General features: G+C 44.6%; 1 protein-coding gene across 1 annotated transcript in view; it reads left to right on the top strand.

Annotated features, from left to right (window-relative positions):
• COL4A6 (collagen type IV alpha 6 chain) overlaps nucleotides 1-27,397 on the top strand; it is a 423,902-nt gene that overhangs the window by 384,735 nt on the left and 11,770 nt on the right. The window contains exons 18-38 of the mRNA XM_066356857.1: nucleotides 409-516; nucleotides 1,455-1,604; nucleotides 2,773-2,877; nucleotides 4,333-4,493; nucleotides 4,973-5,152; nucleotides 6,052-6,235; nucleotides 9,222-9,275; nucleotides 13,049-13,120; nucleotides 13,582-13,689; nucleotides 15,156-15,377; nucleotides 15,761-15,922; nucleotides 17,751-17,921; nucleotides 18,951-19,094; nucleotides 19,533-19,658; nucleotides 20,123-20,304; nucleotides 22,194-22,257; nucleotides 22,858-22,932; nucleotides 23,422-23,529; nucleotides 23,623-23,730; nucleotides 24,535-24,606; nucleotides 24,906-25,031. Coding sequence (XP_066212954.1) covers nucleotides 409-516; nucleotides 1,455-1,604; nucleotides 2,773-2,877; nucleotides 4,333-4,493; nucleotides 4,973-5,152; nucleotides 6,052-6,235; nucleotides 9,222-9,275; nucleotides 13,049-13,120; nucleotides 13,582-13,689; nucleotides 15,156-15,377; nucleotides 15,761-15,922; nucleotides 17,751-17,921; nucleotides 18,951-19,094; nucleotides 19,533-19,658; nucleotides 20,123-20,304; nucleotides 22,194-22,257; nucleotides 22,858-22,932; nucleotides 23,422-23,529; nucleotides 23,623-23,730; nucleotides 24,535-24,606; nucleotides 24,906-25,031 — 2,682 coding nt within the window. The remainder of the gene's footprint in view (nucleotides 1-408; nucleotides 517-1,454; nucleotides 1,605-2,772; nucleotides 2,878-4,332; nucleotides 4,494-4,972; nucleotides 5,153-6,051; nucleotides 6,236-9,221; nucleotides 9,276-13,048; nucleotides 13,121-13,581; nucleotides 13,690-15,155; nucleotides 15,378-15,760; nucleotides 15,923-17,750; nucleotides 17,922-18,950; nucleotides 19,095-19,532; nucleotides 19,659-20,122; nucleotides 20,305-22,193; nucleotides 22,258-22,857; nucleotides 22,933-23,421; nucleotides 23,530-23,622; nucleotides 23,731-24,534; nucleotides 24,607-24,905; nucleotides 25,032-27,397) is intronic.

The following is a 27,397-nucleotide window of genomic DNA, read 5'->3' as shown; positions in this document are numbered from 1 at the left end:
CCCATTAAAGCTGAGGTATTAATGGTCTACAGTGGCTACCTGTGTTCTTCTCCCAAGAAACCTATGTGTATAACATAAATAGTAGACTTCAATACCTTAACCTAAGTAGTAGACATTTGAAGCACTACAGCAGGTTACTACTAGTAGTAAAAGAACTAGTACTTACCAGTTCTTACCATGGAAAGAAAACCTTGGCCAAACCAGTTTTGAACATCAGTGGAGCCTTAGTTCAGGTAGGGCTGCTATCACATGGGGCCATTAGCATCTGGGAGCTCTATGAAGAGTGAGAACGTCAATTCTACCTGAAGATCTCTCCTTTCATCTCTTCTTAAGCATTTTGTGGCATTTATGAAGCTCCTCTGCATTTACTTACTGCCTTTTCTTTGTTTGATTTCATTGCAATGTCAGGTTATCCTGGAGACCCCGGTATGCCAGGCCTCCCAGGACTTAAAGGCGATGAAGGCTTCCAAGGCCTACCTGGCTCTTCTGGAACCCTTGGCTTACCACCTTTACGAGGTGAAACAAATTAACCCACATCCTCCACAGATCAGTACTCTCTCCACTCTGGTGCCCAGTATCCCATTCCGTACATCTGCTTCAGTACATACCTAGCCTAAGTCAAAAGAAAGGTTGACTGTAGTCACTAAGTTTCTCACTAACAGCCCAAGGCTAATGTATATGGAGAAGTTACCTGGGTGAGGAGCTTCCCTTTGGCCTCAATAATGTCTCATAACTAAATAGGCAGTTCAGACTGTCATTGAAAATGTAGCAGCAGAACAATCTGGGCTAGACTTCTTCTGAGGATGTGTCATCGCAGTTGGTGCTTAACTACAGGGTCTAACAAAAGCCCAGAGGAATGTTGGTACCAAGATCCTCACTCTGTGCATAACTCAGACACTGAATGGCCCCAGCATACTATGGATTAAAATAATTATGAGGGGCATACCCATAGGTCATTCTATAGCAGTGAAAATAGAAAGGTCATGTCAGAGTCTGGGAAGCTGTGAGTGATATCCCAAATGTGAAACCTCAGACATTACTTTTAAAGGCACCAGTTTCTAAATTCCTTGGAGATGGGCCTCTGTAAGGATACCTGTTTTTTTTAAATCAGCCATTTGGAAGAGGTACAGCTGATCTCAGTACCAAAATGGAAAAAAAAAAAAAAAAAAGAAAAGAAAATAGGAGGCTTGAAACCCAGGTCTCCCTCTCAGGTTTGCCATTAAGAAGCTCTGCACCCTGAGCGTTTTTTCTAATGTCATTGGGCCTTACTTTCACTCGAGGTTAGGCTAAGTGATTCCTAGGGGCCCTTCTAACTTTGCTGCAAGAGAAGAGCAAATGTTGTCCTACATTCTTCCTTTGGAGTTTAGTTTCCAACGTATGCCACTGGGTAGAATACCCCTGAAGAGCAAATAGAGTAATATGATTAGCATTTTTCTGTGGGCTTAACTTTCCAGGTGTGCCAGGTGCTCGAGGGCCCCAAGGAGTTTCAGGCCTGAAAGGAAACAAAGGAAATCCAGGCCCCACCACAATTGGGACAGCTGGCCTTCCTGGCAAAAATGGTTTACCAGGCTTGCCAGGCCTACCAGGCCCACCAGGTCAACCCGGTAAGTTGTTCATTTCTCTCTTTGGTATTGAGAGACAGGTGTGATCCAGACTGCAAAACGGTCATGACTTTTGAGAGAAAGAGCATTTCACAGATGTATCAGCTAAGCCAGGACTCAGGATTACTGGAGAGTGGCCGTGATGAAAGCCCCATCCTCTCGGAATCAGAACTCTGCTACTTCTACAAGTTAACCACAGCAGTTGCAATATTCATCAAGGAACAAGCCAGCTAGGGATTTTTTTTTTTTTTCAGAGAGAGAGAGAGAGTGTAAGGGAGAGAGTTGAGAAACAGCAACTCTTCATTGCAACACTTGAGTTGTTCATTGATTTCTTTCTCATATGTGCCTTGACCAGGGGACTTCAGTTGAGCCAGTGACCCTTTGCTCAAGCCAGAGATCCGGCACTCAAACTGATGAGTCTGAGCTCAAACCAGCTGAGCCCTCGCTCAAATTGGCAATCTAGGGGTTTTGAACCTGAGACTTCAGCATCCCAGGTTGATGCTCTATCCTCAGTACCACCATCAGTCAGGCCAGTTAGGGCAGTCTTGATAACCAAACACTACCTAATGCCTTCCAACTTTTGTACTCATATAATTCTACCCTTCACCATTCTCAGCCCCTAGGCCTCTGGTCTCACAGCTCCCAAAGAAGTAGCATTGGCTCTTTCAAGCTCTCTCTGGTCCTCAGAGGTGGGCTGAAGACCTGAGATGTGGGAAGCTAAGCTTGAATCTTGAGGTGGCTGCTAAAAGCCTCTACATGGCTCTTTTTCTGTAGATTTTCTACCTGACTATGGGAGTCTAGATTCTAAAGGAAAGGCTGGAAATATGCCCAGCATGTTTCTTTGAAACTCTTTTGTTCTAAGAGGACTCTCTGAGATAGACCTTGGGACTGCTGAGTTACTGAAACTGCCTTAGTCATTCCTGTGTCCCCAGTGGCTGGTCCAGTACCTAAAACATGGTAGACAGTCTGTAAGTGGTAGTAAAGTGAATCAAGCCAACAGAGGATGGATATGCTACAGACTTCAGGTCTCTGTCTTGAATTATTATTATTTCTTTTAATTTCTGCTCTGGTTGTTGAGCCTTGAGCAGGCCTTGGTGACTGAGCTGCTGTGTTAAGGCAAATGAGCCTAGATTCATGTAAGGTGACAATATTTTGTTTCTTTTTTCTGAAGGTCCAACATTTGAGCCTGGAACCCTAAAGAACGCAGAACCAGGGTTTCCTGGTCTCCGAGGAGAACGAGGTCCAAAAGGAAACCGAGGCCTCAAAGGAGTAAAAGGTTTTTTTGTCCCTTTGGGTGTATTTGTTCCCCATACTCCCTGAGAAGGGTTTCTGGGGAATGAACAAATCAATGGCCTTAAGTACCTGAACAGAAGCAATCTTGTCTCTTGATTGAGGATTGGAGTGTAGGATTGTTGGAAGGGCTACAATGGGGTTCTAAGACTGTGGTTGTCAATCGAGATCACACAGGACAAAGTGGCTCACAGGCCACTCTTCCTTCTCCCTCCAGCTGCAGAAGCTTCGCTAGTTAACACCCAGTAGCCCGGAATGTTAACTAGCACATGATGCAACCCCTCCCAGTTTGCAAGGCCAAGGCTAGAAGTCATGTATTACCTTCAGCCTGAATGAAAGGGCTCTGAACAGGTCAAGACCTGGCACTCTGAAAAAGCCAACGGGTTCTATAAAAACAACTTCAGCCCCCAATGATGTTGAAGGACTGATTGATAACCCCAGCCTTCAGCTCACTCCTCTCTCCAACTTCTTGATGCCTTCCGGTCATTCCTCTGTTTCATTCTGGGGCGAAGATGCTAAAGCTCAATTGAATCAATTTATTATAGCTGCAGTCCAGGCCGGGGGGGGGGGAGGAAGAGGTGAAACTGCAAGCTGAAGAGTGGTTTGGGGATGTGCCTAATAGCTTTAGGTATCTAAAGTCTCTCTTCTTTTCTTAAATAATTCAGTGTTCCTCAGCCTCAAACAGAGAGGTGCTAACTTACTTCTCTGTCCTTCTTATTGCCCTATTATAAGATGTTACTACCTAAGTATAGGAGCTAGTTCAGAAGTTTTTGAAACATTCATTTCTATTATCCATACCCAAGGAAGACTATTTGGGGAAAAGGACATTAAATTGCAAGTTTTCTCTTAGAATATTAACTTTGGTCCTTCCCTGACTCACTACACAGCTGGTGTACTTCTTGATACCATAATTCCTCCTAAAAGAGTACAACTCTAATGCTTCCCCTTCTATATTTCTATGGGTCCAGAAGGTTTTCCCTAACAGTGATAGTGATTCTCAAGCCTTATTGTACATGAGAATCACTTAGGGGAAATTACTAAAATATTGATTCTTTGGTCTGGCTATGGTGGTAGTGATTACTTTATACCTATTCAAAGATGCTTTGCTGAAGTATCTATTATTAATTTATTTGACATTTGTCTTTGTGTAAAGGCAGGGGGAACGTCATTTTTGTGAGGAGAACCTTTGAGTGGCTTGGATTCCACACTGTTAGCTAGTTACTGTAGGTCAATGGTTCTCATCTCAGACTAATTAAAGCCAAATCACTATCCCAGATGTACTTTGATGAAGAGGAAACCTACTTCATTTTCATTTAAGTCTGTTCACAGGCCTTTGGATCGCCTACATGGAGTTAAGGCACAAATTACCACTGTCAGGTCTTCCTTCTTTTTGAAAAAATGGCTTAGTTTGTTTAATTTTGTCTTTTATATTTTTCCCCAGGGGACTCAGGATTCTGTGCTTGTGATGGTGGTGTCTCCAACACTGGACCACCTGGGGAGCCAGGCCTGCCTGGGCCACCAGGTCACATAGGCCTTCCAGGCCTTAAAGGGGTCAGAGGAGATCCAGGCTCGAGAGGCACTGAGGGCCCATCAGGGTCTCCAGTAAGTCTGATCAAACTTTGGCCCCGAGGGCATAATGGGAGCTCTCAACTCCTCACCAATCATTTTCTTAAAACACATGAAACGATGAGGATACAAACCTTCAGGCTTTTGGTCTGTAGTATAAAAATAAAAAAGGTCAGATAGATGATCTCAAGTTCTTTTCTGCTTTAACATACCTATATTCCCTCCTTTCTTCCCTCCCTTAATCCTTCCCTTCCTTCCACAAAATTATTTACATTTGCCTAGCATTGTGCCGGGCCCTGAAGATAAAATTAGAATTAAGACGAGGTTAAAATCCTCAAATATTTCAAAATTTAGAAAGGATAAGAAAATAAGTGGTAATTATAACACAAGGTGACAACATAATCAAGCATCCAGAACAGTGGAAAAATGGTCATGCTTCAGGTCGGACTTATGCTAGGTGCCAGGATTCTGCAAAGTCTGTATCTCCTAATCATTCCCTTTTGTATCTTTGTCAGGGTTTATTTGGGCCACAAGGTCCTACAGGTCTCAAAGGAGAGAAAGGGGAATCAACCTTCTCTACAAGATCAGGGATGCCAGGGGAGCAGGGTGATCCTGGCCCCCAGGGGTTCCCTGGTGAGACAGGAGTACCAGGCAAGGACGGAATACCAGGTTTACGAGGTTGGCCAGGCTTTCCGGTAAGTTGATTGTTTCTCAATGATCAGCTCTCTAAATCATCACACCCAACTCGGCGAAGCAAGGTTCTGGTGGACACTAGAGCATGAGACAGGGCAGAACAGGGAGTCTAGAACATCTCTTCCTGTCTCTACTACTGACACTTTTTATTCCGTTTTTCTGTTCTGTAAAATGGAAATATTTTTTTTTCTCAGAATGGGTCACTTTGATAAATGCTGATAAAAATTGACCATATCACTTAAAACAGGGGTCCCCAAACTACGGCCCACGGGCCACATGCGGCCCCCTGAGGCCATTTATCCGGCCCCCACCGCACTTCCGGAAGGGGCACCTCTTTCATTGGTGGACAGTGAGAGGAGCATAGTTCCCATTGAAATACTGGTCAGTTGGTTGATTTAAATTTACTTGTTCTTTATTTTAAATATTGTATTTGTTCCCGTTTTGTTTTTTTTACTTTAAAATAAGATCTGTGCAGTGTGCATAGGGATTTGTTCATAGTTTTTTTTTATAGTCTGGCCCTCCAATGGTCTGAGGGACAGTGAACTGGCCCCCTGTGTAAAAAGTTTGGGGACCTCTGACTTAAAATGTTTGAGCTTCTCAGTACCTTTCCCTTGTAAGTAGTCCAGCTGTTTTTTGTTTTGTTTTGTTTTGTGATCTCAAGGGTTGTTATCCTGTTTTCTGCTCCCTCCTCACGCTGATCTAGAACCTTTAGCATTGTCAAACCACCTAGGATTGATAAGGTTCATTCCCACTACCTAAATTTGGAGGACTTAACTGATAAACTAAACTGATAGAGAATTTTAACAACAACAACAACAACAAAAATTAGTCACTCTGGTTACCTCTTTCCTAAGGTTAGAGGACTTTCCAGATAAGTCTGTAAACTGGACTTTCATTCTAGGGTGATGCTGGTCGGGGATTCCCAGGCGAAAAGGGGATACCAGGACTTGCTGGTGAAAAAGGCCGTACTGGCTTACCTGGCCTTCCAGGAATTGGGCTTCTAGGACCCCCTGGACCTCGTGGACGTCCCGGAGACCAAGGAATAGATGGACTACCAGGGAAGCCAGGTCTCCCTGGGCCTCCAGGTGAGTCAGGGAATCACATGGTTTTGGACTTAGAAAACTGACCCCTTATAGAATGTAGAGAAACTCAGATGTATGAAATGTGTCATCAGAAGAGACTTGGCTGGTTATAATTACTACTTTCAGTCCTTTACAGGGTTTTCATGTGGGAAAAGTATTGTAATTGTGTTGTGGTACACTTACACAGAAAATATAGATTTCAGCTTTACTTAGTGAAAAATTTCCTAACAGAGCAGTTTAAAAATGTAACAGTTGCCTTGGGAAGGTATGAGCTCATAATCCCTAAAAAATTCAGCCAGAAGCTGAATGACCATTTATTAGGAATATCACTGAAGTAATGAGTGGGAAACTGGACAAGGTGTCCTCTACATCGTATGGTAATATCATCAACAGGGAAGAACCTTCCTTATTCACGAGATCTCAGATTGAGAAGAGAACATGAGAACACAGTTATATCTAGTCTAATCTCTATTTTATACCTTATTAGAATTTCAGTAACTATATTGAATGAGTCAACTTATAGCTGTGAAGGTGCTATGCTAATATCTTGTCTTCTTCCACATAGCCAGAATAACTCTTCATCCCAACTTCTATGTTTCCACAACTTTTGTGTTTCCATTACTGGTGTCACACTCCTTATAGTAATCTGAAGTTTGAAAACGTGAAATGTATCTTTTATTCTTCATTTGGAATATTTTTATATTCGTCCTTTCCTATCATTGCTATTGAGATCTCATTATTTCATGCCTCACTTATAAAATACCTATATGCTTGTTGGAAGAAATGGATGACTGAAAGGACAAGTGGGTGGCTGGCAGGCTGGCTGGCTGGATGAACAAGAGGGTGGATGGTTAGGTGAGTCAATGACAAAAACTTCCTAAGTGGTTTCTCATCTCCAACATCCAGATTTTTCCTACTCAGTTCTGCTATGATTACTGCTGCAAATTTAATATCTGTAAAATACTGATATCGTGCTACTCCTCTAGTCCAAAACCAGAAATGATCTCTACAGAATAGATAATGTCCAAATTCCTTTCTAACCTTACTTTATCTCTCACTCTTTGTGATTAAAAAAATAAATTTTAGATAACAGTGTCCTTCACTGTCCCCAAACACATGTTTATTCCTAATTCCAAGATTTTGCCCAGGTTGCCTTTTTCTGAAATGCCCTTCCTCTTTTCTTTATATATTCAGATTCTATCCATTTATCAAGGTTTAATATAAGCCTTACTTCTTCCACTAAGCCTCCCCTTCACCTCCACAGATGTTATTGCCACTTAAATTATATATTTTCATCCATTAGTGCTTTCACTTTTCCCAACTGCATTATAAGCCTTTGGATACTAGAGAAGTTGAGTAATAATTTTTATCATTTCTTTACTTCACTAGTATGGTGGATTCTTTTATGGGAGACTAATATATACTCGTGAAAGAAAGGACCTTCCCAATGACCAAGGGGCTATTTCTTAGATATGTCTTTCCTTTTTCCACCTTGTCACCTTGAAGTAATACAAAAAAAGAAGAAAAATACCAGGTCTTGGGACATTTTATTTTTTTAAAATCCAATTTGTGGATTGATATAAGAAGAATACTGGTACAGGTCAGAAATTGACAATTAAAGATTATTAAAAACTGAATCATTGTTTCAGTTCACAAATTCCTAAAAAACTGGAAGAAATTTTATCAAACAAAACCATTGTGCCTTTTGGAAGGCCTAGTGTCATCTGTAGCTTTACTTTCAGCTCTGTTCCCAGAGACATTATTCATGGTCATTCCGCAGCCCCTCCTACAATTGGATCTTGATTCTAAGTCATCACATTTTACAGGCAACTAGGTTTTAAACTGAGTTATAATAAAATGGTACCTATAAACTTACACACACACATTTGTATATTCTCAACATCCCAACAGCTTGGAAACAGGCCAAATAAACAGAAGGAGGGCCATGGGACCATTTCTATCCCATACTTCACTGGTCACTGGGCACAGGAAGTTCTTAATCATACAGTGATATAGCCTGTGTGGGATACCTCATGCAGAAAATGTTCTTGTTGCAGTACAAAGACTTTCCCCCAAAATTGCTTCAATTAAGAGCATTAGTTTTCTTTCCACACAGCTTTAAAATACATAACCTGTGGAGCTCAGACATTTGCATTGGCTCTTGTCATGAAAAATGAAGATGCTATTCCTAAATATACTCACTTCAACCAGTGATGGCCCTGGCTAGGATATCTGTCTTGCCAGGAAAGGGAATATAGTCAACAGAAGCCTTTCAGCCTTGTAATGTGAATTATTACAAACTTTCGGCAAGCAGGCAAGGGGTTGTTTCCAAAGAGGCTCTGATCCAGATGCTCACAGTAATCCATCACCCTGGGTATTACTGAAGTGGCTACTATGTACTTGATCTTATGAGGGCACCAGCTTTCTCCACCCAGTCCAGACGGGAATCTGATTGGTGGGCATACCCAGGCTGCAGACCTGATGTCCCTTGAGCCTCAAGGAACTTATGTCCTAGTTGTTTTTTTGTTTTTTGTTTATTTTTTGTTTTTCTTTTTTAGTGCATGCATGTATGCACACACAAGAGAGAAAGAGAGAGGAGGGAGAGAGAGAGAGAGAGAGAGAGAGAGAGAGAGAGAGAGAGAGAGAAGAACAGACAGACAGAAAGGGAGAGAGATGAGAAGCATCAATTCTTCATTGTAGCACCTTAGTTGTTCATTGACTGCTTTCTCATATGTGCCTTGACTGGGGAGCTCCAGAAGAGCAAGTGTTCCCTTGTGCAAGCCAGTGACCTTTGGGCTCAAGCCAGTGACCATGAGGTCCTGTCTATGATCCCATGCTTAAGCTGGCAACCTCACACTCAAGCCAGCAACTTTGGGGTTTTGAACCTGAGTCCTCTGCATTCCAGGCCAATGCTCTGTCCACTGTGCCACCACCTGTTCAGGTGAACTTATATCCTTGTTTAATTTTCTTCTTTACTTGATTGATCTAGGCGACTGCTGCTGCAGAGAAAAGGTTGGTAGAGGAGACTTAGACACAGAGAGAGGTGAGAGCTGGATAGGTCAGGAGGTTTCAAACACTAATGTTAGCAAAAACTTCCTTTGTTTTTGTTCACCTTTATCTCACACACTTACAATGGCCTGAGCACCACACTGAGCAGCCCCTGGTTGGAGAGGCACGATCCTAAGGTCGAGGCGCAAAGGCTGACACCACACTGCTTCAGAGGCTCCATAGCACATCCCTTTGGGGAGGGACTATGGGGGTGAGCAGGCATGCGGTCTCTGAGAGGGGCTGACTTCCTTCCCTGTGCATGTTGATGGCTTGGTCATTCTCTACACTTATTTCACTTTCTGAACCTAACTGAGGCTATAACTGGCCTTGAGAGGCACCTGAAAGGATCCATGCCTATCTGATGTTTATTCATTGAGCCCAGAGTAAACTAAGATGTTAGAATCTTGATAACTAGAGGTGCTTTTTATTCTAATGAATTTTTCCATACATGGGGAAAATCCTGAACAATTAGGTAATCTGTTACACTTATAAAACAGAACAGGGGTAAAGCCAGTTTTTACTTTGTTGGGGAGAAGGCCCTGAATTCAGCTATGTAAAGACAGTGGCATAAAGTAAAAGAGCTAGAAACCAGTACGACTTGAAGTCCTTATCTGCTCACCATGTTGTCCCTCTGCTTTGATACACAAGTGTGGTGTGGTGTACAGAACTGGTCTGAAGCAAAAGGGAAGTATGTCCACAATTTCCTCTGGTTTCTATTCATCTTCTCTTTTATCATTGTTTTTCCTATCTAGCACCCTATCTAGATACCTGTCTTCTGCCCTGTTCTGTAAAGGTTTTGTTTTTATCTGGCTGTCACAAGTGAAAAGAATCTATGAATCTGATATGACAAATTTAGGATGGATGGTGTTATGTTGGGAGCCACCCCAGTGATACTTGTATTTTATCGTTTGTTTTTTTAAGACATGAAACAACAAAACTATAGTGTTTAATACATTGCAGCCAATAGACTATTGAAATTGTTGGGGCAGGAGTCTTCTGCAGGGTCCCTCTAATGATACTACCTAGGGAGGCAGTTTGTTAGCTTAGTCTAAAGGACTCAGGCTGGAACCAAGAACAGGATTGGAGTCTCATCCTGAGGTGCTTGCCCATGAAGCATATTTCTATAATAGGGAAATAACCCTCAGAAATAACTCCATCATCTCAGTGTCTGGCAGGATGAAGATAGCTGTGGCCACCTCTGGAGGAAGATCAAGCTTATGGCCATCTCTCCACCTATGGGAATATGTCCATAGGAGCCTGAGGTCTAGAAGGTAGAAAGTTGCTGCCCAGCCTAGACAGTAGTGTCACTAACCTGACTGAGGTAGAAACCAGGAGCTCGTCTAAATACTTTTCCTTAAGTAAAACAAATAAACAAATGAAAACTTTATTATTCATTGAGCACATTCCAGGATTCCAGGCACTGTGCTATAAGTCCTGTTAGCATTATTTCATATGATCCTCAGAAACACCATATTAGATAAGTAGGTCCTGTTTACATGAGGCTCAGAGAGTGTATGTTACCCATACAACTAGTTACTTGCACAACTAGGATACAAACTTAGGTCTGTCTGGCTTTGGAACCCAACCTCCTAAGACAAAATTTTACTGTTTAATTTCCCATTTTAATTAGGAATAGAATAGGTAGGCTAAAAATGGCATTAAGCCTTCACAGTGGAAAATAGAAGTGGGATTGGAGGAGGAATGCAGCCAGTGAGTAAGCAGTCGGAATCATAGATTGGATGCATATATTTTAAAAGGTGCAATTTTGAGATTGATTTTAAATTCAGTACAGGCAAAAGCTGTAGCAGTTTATTAGAACTGTTGGCTTTGTGGCTTCAAGCAGACCTTAGGGGATTCTTTTAATGAATAGGCAAGACTAATTTAAATTAGCATAACAATTGTTCATAAATGGCACTTTTATGAGGGAGCCAACACATAAATTGTTCACCAATATTTTATTAAACTTCCCCTCTGTAATCTTATAGACTCTTTTTATTTGCATTATGAATAAGCAGTGAAAAATTTGCTAGGAGAAAGGCTATGCATGACAATTTTGATGTCTTAAATATTAATATTGACTGCCCATTTTCCCCGAGTAGCAGAATTGGCAATTTTATATTTTTTTTAATATTTTTAACTTATTGATTGATTTGAGAGAGAGAGAGAGAGAGAAACATCAATTTGTTGTTCCACTTATTTATGTATTCATTGGTTGACTCTTGTATGTGCCCTGCCTGAAGATTGAACCCACAACCTTGGTGTATTGGATGACACTCTAACCAACTGACCTACCCAGCCAGGACTAGAGTTCAGAGTTTTAAATGAAGAGCTGAAGGAAAGGTCGCTGTCTGTCATGCACAAGACAATGGCCTTCAGTGTTTACCTGGTACAAATCTATGGGCACATCTGACCAACTATAGTCACAAGGTTTCAGTATATCCTAAATGAGGTGTGTCAAAAGAACTGGATCGTTTGGAAAGAGCCTCATTCCATTAAGGGGCAGACATGTGAACTTGAGAGTCTTGGTTTCAAACCCTTGTCATGTGGTCTTAATGGACCTTTATGACTAAACTCAAGCTCCCATCCTAGGGAGAGACTCCATCTGAGGGCAGGGTGAGTAGGCCATTGCCATTTGCTGCTGTTCCCACACAGCCACCATTGGGAAATCATTATAAGTAACATCTGCTGCAGAGATGGCCGTCTGGCATTGGACGCTGATGGTATGGGAAGTGACATCCTGGCACTTGAACACTAGGGGCATTCTTTTCTGCTAGCAATTACACTAGGGAAGGCGTGGCCAACAGAGTTTGCCCCTGGGCCAGATGAGAAAGAAAACCTTTTCACAGGCCAGACGAAATATTAAAATAAAAAAATGTTAAAAAAATGTTAAATACAAAACCAATCCATTTAAGTAAACAAAATTTTATTATGTAATTTGTTTATGAATAAATGTAAGTGAGTGAAAAAATTTTAATATACAATATTATTTTAATAAAAATATAATTATATACCGTATAAATATCCAAACTGTATCACAATCAATCGAAACAATATTTAATTAATAGAATGAGCTTGAAGGGGTTATATCGCAAATAAAACAATTATTTCATTTTACAAACAGCCTGGACACGTTTTCAGTTATCAACTGCAGCTATTGTCTATGCTACAGTGCCACTTCATTCAGCACACTTGACCACAAAAATAATGAATTGTTTGACCTTGGGTGCACACTGGCAAACTCCGCCTAAGAGAATGTGGGTTTCACATCGCCACTAAATGTCAAACAGTTCATATCGAGTATAGACGAGTACAAAAGTTGTAAATCTTTATAATGGATTTTTTTTAAAAAAATAAAGAAGTATTGCGAATCCATTCGACCAATTATTGGAAGTTAACCCTAGATTAGTCACATGCGGAATTCTTTTCCACATATCACTCTCTTCTTAAACATCTCGATTTCCAATAATCAAAGATGCTTCTGCTTCTGAGTAGCTGAGATTTTAAAGTAGTGGAGAATATGAAAAATTTAATCGCGGGCTGCATAAACTCATTTCGTGGGCCGGATCCAGCCCGCGGGCTGTATGTTGGCCATGCCTGCACTAGGGGTAACTTTCAAGAGCTTCTGATGCCAGGATTTCTCTGCATGGTCTCCAGCTGCTGGGTGGGAAGGTTGATTGTCTCATTGGATAGAATGGGAGTAAAGTACATGCTAGGGGGAAATCATTTCTGTCAGTGGGATTACCAGATGCTTACTGTTACCACTTACAGGTATCACTTTGCCTTGTATTATTCCCGGGTCATATGGTCCATCAGGATTACCAGGAGCTCCAGGATTCCCAGGTACGGACTGAGGCCTGAGAAAGCCACTGAGCACAGTTGTGAGCATCATGAGTCACTGGAAGCAGAGTTTAGCTCATTAGCATTTGGGGGTGCACCTTTCTCTTCTGAGAGGGCAGCCTTGAGGATTGAGAGTGCTGTGTGGGGAGGTGAGAATAAGGGATGCCCTCTAGGATTCTTTTATTTTTTTGAAATTTTATTTATTGATTTTTAGATAAGAGGGGTGAGGGGGGTGTGGAGAAGTGAAAAATGGGAAACATCAACTCGTAGTAGTTGCTTCCTTCATGTGCCTTGACCGGGTAAGCCTAGAGTTTCAAACCGGCAACCTCAACATTCCAGGTTGATGCTTTATCCACTGCACCACCACAGGTCAGGCGAAACTAGGATTCTTGACTGAACATCACAAACCCTAGCAAGCCACACTGACTCACCTTTCCCCTCACCACTCACATTTGGGTTTTCAGGCCCTAAAGGGGCTCGTGGCCTCCCTGGAATTCCAGGCCAGCCTGGCTTACATGGAAATAAAGGAGAACCCGGAAGCCCAGGATCAGTTCACCTCCCTGAATTGCCAGGTAAGGAAAAAATCTTCTCATCTGCTTCTCCTTTTGTATGAGTGTATGTCTGGATTATAGTAACCATCCATCAGTTGTAGGAAGTTAGGTTTGCTCTCTGGTGTGAGTGGGATGGTTTTGATCTCATACTCAGGCAAGACACAGCTTAGAGCTAGAAAATGAGAGCATACCAGGGCAATAAGGGCCATTCAAGATCATTTAGGACAACCTCTTTGCTTTCAAATGAGAATACTGAGAAGCGAAAGGAAAGTGAGTTGCCTGTGATTAAAAAAGCACTAGTGACAGAGCTAGGACTCTCTGTCAGGCTGCCAGACCTCTCCCAGCTTCCGGGATCAACTCCTTAAAGGTCAGAGGAACAGGAACAGATGAGTCAGAGGGAAGTTGTCCACTTCTATCCTCTTGTTCCCACCCTGTCATTTCAACCTAAGCATCATTGTTGCACATGGCACCAGTTATCAAACTGTGTTCCCTGGGCCAGCAGCATGAGCTTCACCTGGAAACTAGCTAGTAATGCAGATTCGTGGCCCCTTGGCAGAGCTACTGAGCAGAAGCTCTGGGGTAGACCCAGCAACCTGGGTCTTACCAAGCACCCCTGGCCCCGGTGATTCAGTTTAAGAACTATCCCAGCTCTATTAGCACAGGGCTCATCCTGGGCTATGTGCCCGAGGTTTATCAGTACCTCAGTTTCCTCCATGACCCAAAAAATGGGAAGTGTGACAGCAGGGCTTTGATTACTCCAGTAGGTACTGGGCCTTTGAAAGGAGGTCCTGAGTTTAACCAGTCTCTTCAGTCACTATAGGAGGTGTGGAGTTGTTGGGCTTTGCCACAAACCTGGCCTTATGAGCTACAACTCCTCTGTCACATGGTACAGTCCCCGCCTATGGGCAAGTCCTTCCAGGACCAGAAGCTCCTGACCTTCAAGAGAAGTGTGACACACATTATTATTATTTTTAAAGATGTTTCTTTTTATTATTGAGGTATCATTGACATAAAACATTATATTAGTTTCAGGTGTACAACATAATTATTCAATATTAGTATACATTGCAACATGATTGCCATATCAAGTCTAAATACCATCTGTCACCTTACATAGTTATAGAATTTTTTTTCTTATGATGAGAACCTTTAATACCTACTATCAGCAACTTTCAAATATGCAATACAGTATTATTAACTATAGTCACCAAACTATACATCACAGCCTCATGACTTGTTTATTTTATCAGTGGAAGTTTGAAGTCCCCTTCACTCATTTTCCCATCCCCTACCCCTTACCTCCGGCAAGCACCAATCTGATCTCTGTATCTATAAGCTTGGATTTTTAATTTTTTTATTAGATTCATGACACACATTATTAATATATTTATTTTCATAGTAGAAGAAATATCTGTCTCAGCGACCTCCAGCTGGATCTATGGTTTCTAAATCTCTGTGGCCTTTTGTTTTTGCCTCTTTACATTTAGGATTTCCTGGACCTCGTGGGGACAAAGGCTTGCCTGGGTTTCCTGGAATTTCTGGAAAAGACGGCTTGCCTGGCAAAGTTGGCACTCCAGGGTCACCAGGTTCCAAAGGAGACCCTGGTGATGCTTATGGTGCTGAAAGAGGTGCTCCAGGGGACCAAGGCCTTCAGGGATTGACGGGGGACAGAGGATTTCTGGGAGACTCTGGCCTTCCAGGACCCAAGGGTGACTCTTCTTGCCCCACTAATTAAGCAATCTGCTGAAAGCCTTTCCATAACCGGTATACTTGCATGAACACTTGCATGGATCTGGGATGATGGGTTAATGAGGGGGTTAAAATGAAAAATCACTTTGTTTCGTTACTGTCTTTTGGGAACTTTTTTTTTTTAATTGCCTGAGTCTATTTGCCTGTATTCACAATTCCAGAAGTAACCATAACCAATAGGTCTCTTGCGAAGCCACCAATTAACTGCCAGGGATAGTAGCCAGAGAAGACAGTGAGGCGTGGGATGCATGAAGAACAAGCTTTTCCTCTGGCGGTTGGTTTGGTGACAACTCCTTGCCATCACTGATCCAGGCTATGATCATCTGTCCCTTCCTTTCATTAGGTTTGCCTGGAAAGTCAGGTTTGCTAGGTCCCAAAGGTGAGCGGGGAAGCCCTGGAACACCAGGTCACATGGGACAGCCAGGCACTCCAGGGACTGTTGGTTTACCTGGCATCAAGGGCAAACCGGGGCCGCCAGGAGCACCAGGCTTTCCAGGCACTTCAGGTAGGTCATTCGCAGATGGAGCCGCAGCTTGCCAGACTTAAGCTTGGCCCTGGGCCCTGGGCCCTGGTGCGCCAAGGGGCAAGAAGTGTGGCACGGCCAGTTGAGGAGACTCCTAATCTCTCATGTTTCAAACCTCAAGCCACTCTTGGCACGTCAAGCAGAACAGATTTCTGCTGTTTAGCTTCCAAAACATTACCATGAACCCCACCCCGCCCCTCCCCCCAAGGCCTCCCTCTCCTTTTGATGCTTTAGGCTGCCCCAGTTAGAGGAGCCGCCCTGGCTGTGGAGGGGGCTCTAGCCATCTCAGTCGCCTCCCTGGGGCCACGAGGAGCCATTTGGGCTGGGGAGAAGCTGGAGCACAGTGTGACTGCAGTGGCCAGCCTCTCAGGGGAGCATGTCTCTGAGAATCATGGCCAAAGTGTCCCTCCCGGGGCAGGGGGCCTGACACCGCTGGTTCTAGCCTATTTCTTTTTGTTTTCTTTTCACTGTAATCATTTTTAAATTTTGTATCTATTTTAAAATTATAGTTTACATGCAATATTACATTAGTTACATGTGTACAACACTAAGCATGTGTATAACTTGCAAAGTGATTACCAACATAAGTCTAGGAACCATCTGTCACCATGCACAGTTATTACAATACTATAGATGGTATTACCTGTGCTGTATTTTACATCACTGTGGCTAATTTTATAACTCAACCTGCCTTGGTTTTGCACCACCATCCCCACCCTGACCCAGTGACTATGTTATCCCTCCTTACTCCTGGCCAAGGGACTGAGGTCAAGTTATTTACAGAGCCAGTAATATTCTTTGAATCCCCTTTGTTCTTCTGTGTTTCTGGAATCGTCACATAAGTTGTCCAGGTGAGAAAATGTCACACAAGCTCACAGACTAACACCTCCATGGGCTTTGCCTCAGGGAATTATCTTACTATATACTTACTATAAGTGGCAAAACCAAGGGTCCCAGAACTCATACAGTGGGGTTGGCACCCATTGAATTTTCTTCTCTTGTTGTAAAATCCCCTTCACGGCCTCTCATTAGAATCCTGGGGCTTTCAGCTACTTGATGCTTTTCAATACATAGAAATCCAAGTCAACCATTCATTTAGGTCCTCAAGGGCCCAAATACCTCTGTGGTCACTGATTTAATCCTTTGCTTTTTTAATTTCCTTGCTTTGTACCTGAACATTCTACTTTGGCAGCAGCTCAGAAGGTTAATCCCATTGACCAACTTTAAGCATGGTGAAAGAAGTCTCTGAATACCTAGGAGACCAAATGGGCCTTGGAGATTTCTACAGTACTTGGCACTAGGGGGTCTTTCAACCTGAATGCCAAGGAACTGGCTGACTTAACTGCTTGCATAAGGGATTAAAAGGGCAGCCCTGTATCCATGGCTCCCTGGGAAGCTGAAACAATGGCTCGGCTTTAACTTCCACTTCATGGATTGGCTCAGGAAACAGCCATAGTGCTGTGATTCAGATTTGAAGTTCCAGGAAATTAGAGTCCAGTTGCCACCCTGACTTTCCAGAGCTCCATTCAGAGGCTAAAATTTGAACCGCGTGGATAAAGAAGGAAGAAGTTATAATCAGATGCAGTGTGTGCCCAGCCAGCTGCTGTGCTAGGCTGGAGGTAATAGTCGTTGGTGTGGCACGCTGGGTGGTAGGTGCTACACCAAGAACTCCGCCTAATAGCAGCCTGCACAGGTCATTGTTAAAGGGCCATTTACGAGAAAATAACCAGAAGCCACGAAAATGGGCAGTGGCCCAGATCGGGACAGTCTCACTTCACAGTTGTCCTGTGTTCTCTCCTATGTGATTCAGGACATCCTGGAAAGAGAGGTCCAAAAGGTGAGACAGGTTCCTCTGCATCAACTGGAAAGAGAGGGCCGCCTGGGCTGAAAGGCCTTCCTGGAGCTTCAGGGTTGATTGGCTTCCTGGGGAACTCGGGCTTGCCCGGGAACGCTGGGCTGCCAGGCCTGCCCGGTCCACAGGGTAAGTGAAGGAGTCAGGAAGGCAACGGTGGGTGCCACAAAGGAGCGTCCGTGCTGTCCAGCTTGCCCCTTCCCCTCTGCCTAAGAAAAAAGGATGAGCAGGGACAAGATACCTGCACAGGCTAGTGCTAAAGGAGGACCTCCACACGGGGAGTTGCCCTCACCCCTGCTGTGTGGAACACTGTGCTGAATAGCACGGTCAGTAAAGCCCAAGACAGCAGTAACCACACTGTTTACTCACTTGCATCACCCCTACGACAGAGCCTGACAGTTCTCATTTTCTGTGATTGTCCTGCCAGACACCGGAAGCTGGGTGGGAGGCATTTCCATTTTACACAAGATGAAGTGGCTTGTCTAAGGTCACACAACTTGTTAGTAACAGTGTCAGACTAGAGCTCATCTCCTTGCCTCCCAGCTCTGTTATTATTTTTTTGTACCACACATGAGCTCTATTTTGACAAATCATAAGACAAATGTCCACCTCTTCTTTCCTTTTTTTTTTTAAGTGAGAGGAGAGGAGATAGTAAGACAGACTCCCACATGCTCCTCGACCAGGATCTGCCCAGCAGCCCCCATCTGGGGCCAATGCTCAAGTACTGAGCTATGTTTAGCACCTAGAACCAGCACTTGACTGAGCCAACGGCTGTGAAAGGGAAGAGGGAGGGAAGGAGGGGGAGAAGCAGACGGTTGCTTCTCCTGTGTGCCCTGACCAGGGATCGAACCCGGGATGTCCACATGCTGGGCCAACACTCGAACCCAGGACGTCCACATGCTGGGCCGACACTCTACCGCTGAGCCTCAGCCCAGACCTCTTCCTTCCTTTCTGTTGCATATTGTCATGTCCCTGTTCAGGGAAATAGTGTGTGTAACTAATAAGAGCTTGGGCTTTGGAGTTAGAGAAATCTAGGTTTTCATCTGTCTCTGCAAGTTCCTAGCTGTGTGACTTTGGAAAAGTTAGTTAACCTCTCTGGGCTTCCATTTCCTTGTATGTAAAACAGGGATAATAATTGAAGGTCTTGTTCCTTGACAGGTGAAAAGGGGTCTATTGGACTGATAGGTTTTCCAGGGATGCCAGGTCTCCCTGGTATTCCTGGTGCAAGCGGATTAAAGGGAATTCCTGGGTTGGCTGGAAAAGTGGGACCATCTGGTCGGGCTGGGAGTCCTGGTGAAAAAGGTGAGCTGGCTGATTGAATTCTGGAATTGCTATGCATGCTTCTTAGGCACATTTTGTTTGTTGACTTTGTCATTTGTGTGGCTTATACCAATCTGTGTTAGATAATAAGATTCAGAGCTCCTGAATGAAGTTATTTTAAACCAAAAGACCTAACATCTGTTACCACTGCATGTTAGAGACCTTGTCATACATTGCCAGATGCTCAACAGAGGATAGTTTCGAGTATGGTCTAAAGTTGCCTGTGGAGTTTGGGCTTAGTGAAGGACAGAGCATGCACATAAATGCAAAGTTGGGAAAACAGAAGCGCAGAAGAATCTGGAAGGGCCCAGAAAGGGAGTCCAGAATGGTGCTGGGAGAGCTTCTCCCAAAGGTCAGCTCATGCCTGACCCCACGTCTAAGCTCCCTCTCACAAGGATTTCATTATCTCCATCCCTGCAGGAGACAGAGGCAACCCAGGGCCAGTTGGGATTCCCAGTCTACGACCTCCAATGCTGAACATCCAGTTCAAAGGAGACAAAGGCGCTCAGGGCTCAGCTGGATTGGATGGATTTCCAGGACCCAGAGGTGCTGGGGCAGGGAATTCGCAGGAGAAATGCCCAAAAAAGGTTTTAGAACCAAACTCTACTTCCTTCCTGAGAAAAGGCCGTGCACGACAAGGCCCCCTGGGGTGTCAGTGTGGGTGGTGACGGGGCATCCAGAGACGTTGCCTTCCCTGAACCTGAGGGGCGTCTGGACTTTGAGACTCGAATTTTCACTGTCACTGTTGAATGAAATTTTTGAACAACAGGCAGTTGTTCCCCTGGAGGAGCCTGGCAGATGGTGGGGCATGGGCACTGGGCAGCATTGCCAGTGCTGGAGCCAGGCTGGCCCCGGCTGTTGCCCTGTAAGACTGAAGGCCACCGCACCCCATTCCCAAGCTAACTATCTCCAAGCTATATTTGCTTGCCTGCAACCCAGGACACCTGCACCTTGGGGAGCAGATTTTTTCTTGCCCAGAGTCTTTTCCAAGCCGTTTGCTTCTTTCCCAGGTGACAAAGGAAAGGCTGGCCTCCCTGGGCCACCAGGCTTGCCTGGAGCTCCTGGATTACCCAGTACCATCAAGGGACTTACTGGGACACTGGGCTCCCCTGGCTCCACAGGACTACGGGGCTTACCTGGCCTGAAAGGCTCCCCTGGAATCTCAGGCTTCCCAGGACTGCCAGGAGAAATTGTATGTGTGCACAGATATTTGTCTCCCCACTAGGAAAGGTCTTCTATATTAAAGAGATATGTCTCTGTTGCCTGCCCACCATATTGATCCCAGCCCCTTCCCCAGCTCACCCAAGACAAAGCCCTTTCCTTCAGTCTGACAGATCTTTCCATCTTTTTCTGAACACCCTTTTTCTGGGCCTTTGTTCACTCTACCCCCTCCCTGCTCCGTGGCAGACTTCCTGCTCTGCAGTTGCCTGGTACCTGCTCCTCCTTCAGGCCCCACCCTGGGTGCCCGCTCCTCCAGAAGTCCCTGAGCTTCCACTGCGCTTCTCACTACTTATATCCATCCTAATTGTTCTGTGTGGGTCTGATTTCCTCAGTGAGATGTTAGGACTTGACAAGAACTGCCTTACATAATTTTTTGTCTGCAAACACTTTTAGCATCCCACATTGACCTTGGCACGTACTAAGAATTTGGTGCTGATGTTTTGATTTCAGAGAAGTCCTCATTGCCTCCACAAGAGTCAACAACTGGCAAAGAATCAAATCGAGTTGTTCCAGGCTCTTAAAAGGCAGGGTGATAGAGTAGGCTTGGCAACGAGAGAGACTTGAGTGTGAATCTTAGCTCCATCACTCATTAGCTCTGTGATTTTTGTGCATATTGCTTACCTTGCCTATGCTTTATTTTTCCTATCTGTAAGAAATGGGAATAATATTCAAACTGGCATCATACTGAAGTGAAGATTAATTGAAATGATACATGTAGAGCACGTAGCATGGCATCTGGTGCATGGCAGGCTCTGAATAAATAGCAATAATAGGAGTAGCATTAAAAGGACTAAATGAACTGGATTACAGAACACTTCTGCAGGCAAGGTCTCTGCCCTTTAAAAATGTTGATCCATCTGTCAGAAATAGCATGTGCGTGCGCACACACACACACACACACACACACACACACACATCCTTGAAGCAGTTGTGAAAGAAATGCTTCTCAACTGGATGGCCCTGACTACTCACAGAGTGGGAAAGATTGAGTCAAAATGAGAAAGCATTTTGGAAAGTGTGCGATCATGAGAGAAGGGCTAGAATCAGTAAACATGGCACTGGGCGGAAAAAGTCAGACAAATGCAGGAAGTGTCCTGAGTAGTAGCCTAGTGAGCACAGTGACACAGTCCAGAACTCAGACTCCACCCAAGGCACTAGGTAGTATATGTCTTTACCTGGTACCTCACAAAATGGATCAAAATACTACTACATACAAGGGAAGAACTGAATTGGTGGTAGCTGACATGCCTACTTCCCATATTCAGAGACTGTTGGACATTAGCCCATGAAGCAGTTTTTCCTATGTAAATGTAACACTGGCCCAAATTCAGACCCTAGCACCTGCACACATACAGTCTGCTACCTGGTAGCAGAAAGACCTGTGTCCCCTGTTGAACCTGTGGCAGAAGGCTGGCCTCGTATGGTGAAGCAACACTCTTTCTGGTGCATGACGGCTCCAGAGCTCTGGCATGGGCAGTGGTAGCCAAGGTGCCTGGGTAGTCAGGTACCTGGCCTGACTGTCATATTTTGTATTTTCTATAAGACTTGATAGAACACCTTGATTTCCCAAGATTCTAATTTTAATAGGCATTAAGAAGTTATTAATGACAAAACCAGGATTAATTGCAGATCAAATCCCTCCCCTAAAAAAACTCCAAGGATGCATGTCTACTCATTACTTATAACCCTCCCCTCTGCAGCATGTCAGTTCCCCTCTCCTCCCAGCCCCCACCGCGGTCCACTCCTGCCATGGAGTAAATGATAGACATCTCTCAGCAGTGACTCAAGGAGGCAAGAGGGTGTGAGAGTGGGAGGCTCTGAGCTTGGGGCAGAAATAATGGTTCCCCTATTGCTTTGAAGGGTTCACAGGGTCTCAGTGGAGCCCCTGGGCATCCAGGACCATCTGGCCTCTCAGGTTCAAAAGGTAAGAAGCATTTTCTTTTATAATTGTTTTTTCCAAAGCAAGCTGAATTTCTAGCAGGACCAGGGCTCTCCTGGTGGTGGGTGGGTGGGTGGGGGGACTCTGTGTTTAGGGGAAAGTGAGTTGATTTACGTTTCCCCTTTAGCCAGGCCCCCTTTGCAATCTTTGTTCTTCAAAGACATGAGACAAACAGTGGTTTGACCCTCCTGCCTTCCATACTCAACAGCAGAGGGAAACACTGGCTCTACACGGTCTCTTCCCCTGCAGAACCCAGCCCACCGAGCAGGACAAATGCCCATCTTTGCCATCACCATTGTTCCATTCTGGTGATGTTTTAGGGCCTTTTGCCTGATCTTCTCTGCCCATACTGGGCCTACTACTGCGTCTTTCAATGGAAATATGTTGCATGCAGCAGCATTTTATGCCAGTAGCCTGGTAGCATTGCAGCTCTTTGGTGGTGATTGGTCACTTTTACTCAGTAAGTAATTTTGTCAAGGAGCTCCTCTGGCTAGACTGAATCTGGAAAGATTTTGGCCTTCTAAAGATCTCCTTGCAACGAAATGAGCTCTCCTGAGCATTTGAACAATGTCTTGATATCCCCAGGAGATCAAGGCCAGACACTTGGACTTCCCGGTAGCCCAGGACCTAAAGGACAACCTGGGGAACCCGGCTTCAGAGGTAAGGTTGCTGTACTTTTGTCTCATGTATCTCACAGACTCCTAAAAACTGATGATTGAAAGGAACTTTGAAAATTACCCCCAAGTTCTGCAACTTCTGTCCCATGCAGAAAAATTCCTGCCTCCTATGTGTTCAGGCAGCAAATAATTTCCGCCAAGAAAATCAGTCTTACTCTTTTTTCAAGACTCAGCATTGTATGTGATCAGTGTAAGACCTGTGGAATAACAGTATCTACCCCTTTAGTTTATAGTTATCTAAACTGCTTCTCCAACATTTCCACCCCTTGCTCCTACTTCCGGGTGTACTCAGAACCTTCCAATTGAGCAGACCCTTTCAAATGTGAAGACAGCTGCCACAATACTTTTCAGAGTTTCTTCATTAGGTCTACCAACCATGACAGTTCAAGTGGCTTCCTGCTCTTCCTTCCTGAAGGAGGAACACACTGCCCACCATGTGACCTTATCACTCCGCCTTTTTCTTGACTTTTAGGTATACAAGGGAAAGCTGGACTAAGTGGTGATGTGGGTTTCCCCGGAATTAAAGGTGACGATGGGAAAGTTGGCATTCCAGGAGATGTTGGCCTTCCTGGCTCCCCAGGTACTGTGCCACATGACAACTTTATTCAGAAGAATTTAGGATTACCTTCTAGGCAGGTCCCGTTCTGAACTTCCGCCTTGGTTTCACTTTTAGGACTCTCAGGGACTACAGGCATGAGAGGAAATCCAGGGCTTCCAGGTTCTCCAGGCCACCCAGGGTCACCTGGGCCCCTGGGCCCCCCTGGCCTAGTAGGAACTAAAGGTATGAGTATTTTGGAGGAGACAGTGGGGAATGGAGTCGTTATTGCAAAAAAAATGGAACAGCAACTACTTTATATTAGGAGAGTCGCTGCACTTAAGCCATATCCAGGAGAGTCACTGACTGGGCCACATAAGGGATAATGGGAAAGGAACAGGAAGAGGAAGAAAGGAAAGCCTGAATAGGAAGAGGAGAATACAGAATGCACACAGAGAAGAGTTATCCAGGAAGGTCAATGCGCCTGACCTGTGGTGGCACAGTGGATAAAGCGTTGACCTGGAATGCTGAGGTCACCGGTTTAAAACCCTCGGCTTGCTTGGTCAAGGCACATATGGGAAGCAACTTCTATGAGGTGATGCTTCTCGCTTCTCCTCTCTCTCTCTCTCTCTCTCTCTCTCTCTCTCTCTCTCTCTCTCTCTGTCCCCTATCTAAAAATAAATAAATTAAAAAAATTAAAAGGGAAGGTCAATGCTCTGGCATATAAAAGTCTTTCCCTGACTTAGAGATTGGGCAGTGAGTTTCTAGAAGCTGGCAACTTACGGTACTGCCATTGCCACTCTGAGTTCTTAAAGAAACCCATCACCCTGTTTTTAAAGCTATTTCGGTTTCTAATGAGAGCCAGGAAAACCTAAGGTGGAATGTGTAGGTTAAGCGTGGTCCATTCTCCCTCAGGGTATTAAATAATGCCTCAAGACAGACCATACCCTGAAAAATGAGGACTTTGCAATGCCATTTGGGAAAGGACCTTTTGCCAATGCTTCATGAGTTAGCCTTGCTATAGCCATTTCTGCTCTTCTCTCCCCTCAGGTTATCCTGGAGTCCTAGGTTTGCATGGATTAAATGGTCTTCCAGGAACCAAGGGGACCCATGGGACTCCAGGTAAGGAAGACACTCCAGGGCAAGGAGGGGAGTACCAGCTCTAACAGAAGCCTGGCAGCAGCTGGCCACGAGTTCTTGGCTGCGGTGTATTGCAGATCCTTGGGCTCATAGATCTCTCTGCCAGCCCCCAATTTGAACTTTGCCTTGATATGGGGAGGAAAGATGATAGGGTTTGTCCTTCTACTCAAATGAGCTCTCCTTCCTTGTATTTCAGGTGGGCCCCAGAAAGTGTGCTAGACATGAGGGTCTCTCCGCCCACTGAGTCTGTCCCGACCCCTTCTCTCTGCATCTTCTCCTAGGCCCGAGTATAACCGGCGTGCCCGGGCCAGCTGGCTTACCTGGTTCCAAAGGTGAAAAAGGTTCTCCAGGAATTGGCACTGGAGTCCCAGGGAAGCCAGGCTTAAGAGGACAAAAGGGTGACCAAGGTAAGTGACCCCATGCCGGGCCTTATAGAAGCCAAGTAAGGGCTGGCTGGGGAGCCAGGGCTGGGTTTGTCAGCACCATGCAGCTCACGGGGTTGAGCTGTGTGTGTCTTCACATCTCGGAGAATCTCAGTTGAACAGCCAGCTGAGGAAAAGGGGGTATGTACGCCTATGGCTTTCCTGAGAAGGGGTTCAAGGAGCAGTTCAGAGTCCCCTCTAGCCTCCAGATTCCCTCCCACTCTCCCTTATTAAACTCACGGCTTCCCTTGCTCACTTGGCCAGAGCCTGAGTTTAATGGTCCCGAGGGACCGGGCTCATCCACTCAGCGGTTTGACAGAAATTCCTGTGTCCCGTGTGGATGCACTCGCGGAGCCCTGGGAAGACAGTGTAGCTGCGGGAAGGAGCCCGAGACCAAGAAGATAAATGTCTCCCTGTGACAGACACGTGGCGGGGACTCAGTTAGGATTTGTTGGGTTTACTATAAAGCAGGTTTTGCCCTAATCTCCGCCCCTGATTCACACATTGTCTGAAATCTCTTTCTGAACCCTCCTTTCCTCACCTCACAAACAGTGATAATGACTTCTGATTCTTTTACTCTACTTAGGAAGATTCTGAAGACCCATAAATATCCCACTCAGTATAAAACAGGAAATATATTTAGTGTAACATCATGGCTAAGGGTATTGGCTCTGAAATCAGACCACGGGATTCAAATTCCAGCTCTACCTCTTACTAGCTATATGACCTTGAAGAAGGAAGTTAATTGTCCCTCGGTCCCAAATAGACCCTTAGTTTTCCTTTTCTATAAAATGAACATAATAAGACAATCTGCCTCAGAGGTTTGGTGTGAAGAATCAATGAGGAGCAAGGTAATACATATGAAAGCACTTAGCACTGCATCAGGCACATACTAGATGTTCAAGAAAAGTTAGCCATTATATCATTACATGATAACTGGGGAAACATATTTGCAAAATGTTCTGTTCCTCATAGTTCTGGGGCCTGCGATCCCATATGTTATGTATGTGCATGGTTGTGTAATGTGCATGTTTGCATAACGTGTGTATGTTTTCCAGGATCTATAATCATACATTAACTTATTTCTTTCTGCATTTTACATTGGTGCATCTGCTGTCTCTGTTTATTCTCTCCTTTGGTCTGAACCAACCTGATCTTTTTTGAAAGCTAGCAGTTTCCCTAGAATAACGGCTCTGACAGGATCTGAGCCTATAGGGAGATGGGGTGACTCCTTTGACAGGAGATAGAAAAGAGGAGACCTCGATGGCCGCGTAGAGGCCTTGCCTTTTCTGTTTTCAGATCTGGACTGTGAATGCCTGCTCATTAAATTATTCTTTTTCTTTAGCTATCTGAGGTAATAAAATCACTACTGCAAATGCAGTAAACAGCACATGTCGAGATGGACACATTTCAGGAATGTAATGTTGAAGGGAGGTGGGAAGAAGCAAGTACCAGAGAAATATACTTGGTGTCATTCCATTGCTAAACCTTTATAAATAAGCAAAAACAACCGGTATATAATTTAGGATAGAAATATGTATGGTCAAATTGTGATGAAAAGGGAACAATGAAGACAAAATCCAGGAGTGGGTAGTTTTGAAGGAGGAAAGGCGGTGGGATCTGTGAGGGGTGTGCAAAGATAATGCTATCTTCTTTTTCTTAATCAGGGGGTCGGAACAGATGTTCATTGTATTAGTTTTTATATATGATTTCTAAATATCCTCCTGTTTTTCTCAGTATAATTAAAACAATTTGTTTTAAAAACAGATATCATACCCCCCCACCCCCATAGGAACCCGTCTCTGATTTGATCATAGAAATCTGTGTAAAATAAGGATTTACCACTAAGGAAACTTCCTAGAGCCGTGATGGCGAACCTTTTTATAAAAACCACCCACTTTTGGCCCTGACCGGTTGGCTCAGTGGTCGAGCATTGACCTGGCATGCAGGAGTCCCAGGTTTGATTCCCGGCCAGGGCACACAGGAGAAGCGCCCATCTGCTTCTCCACCCCTCCCCCTCTCCTTCCTCTCTATCTCTCTCTTCCCCTCCCGCAGCCGAGGCTCCATTGGAGCAAAGATCGACCAGGCGCTGGGGATGGCTCCTTGGCCTACTGCCCCAGGCGCTAGAGTCGCTCTAGTCGCGACAGAGTGACGCCCAGGAGGGGCAGAGCATCGCCCCCTGGTGGGCAGAGCGTCGCCCTCTGGTGGGCGTGCCGGGTGGATCCCGGTCCGGCGCATGCGGGGGTCTGTCTGACTGTCTCTCCCCGTTTCCAGCTTCAGAAAAATACAGGAAAAAAAAAAAAAAAAAAAACACCCACTTATGCAGTGCTGGTTAACCTGGACCCTCCCGC

Source organism: Saccopteryx leptura, chromosome X (assembly GCF_036850995.1).
Source record: "Saccopteryx leptura isolate mSacLep1 chromosome X, mSacLep1_pri_phased_curated, whole genome shotgun sequence".
NCBI classification, from domain to species: domain Eukaryota; kingdom Metazoa; phylum Chordata; class Mammalia; order Chiroptera; family Emballonuridae; genus Saccopteryx; species Saccopteryx leptura.
Note: the sequence above shows the minus strand (reverse complement) of the source record. Positions and strands in the feature narration are given on the sequence as shown.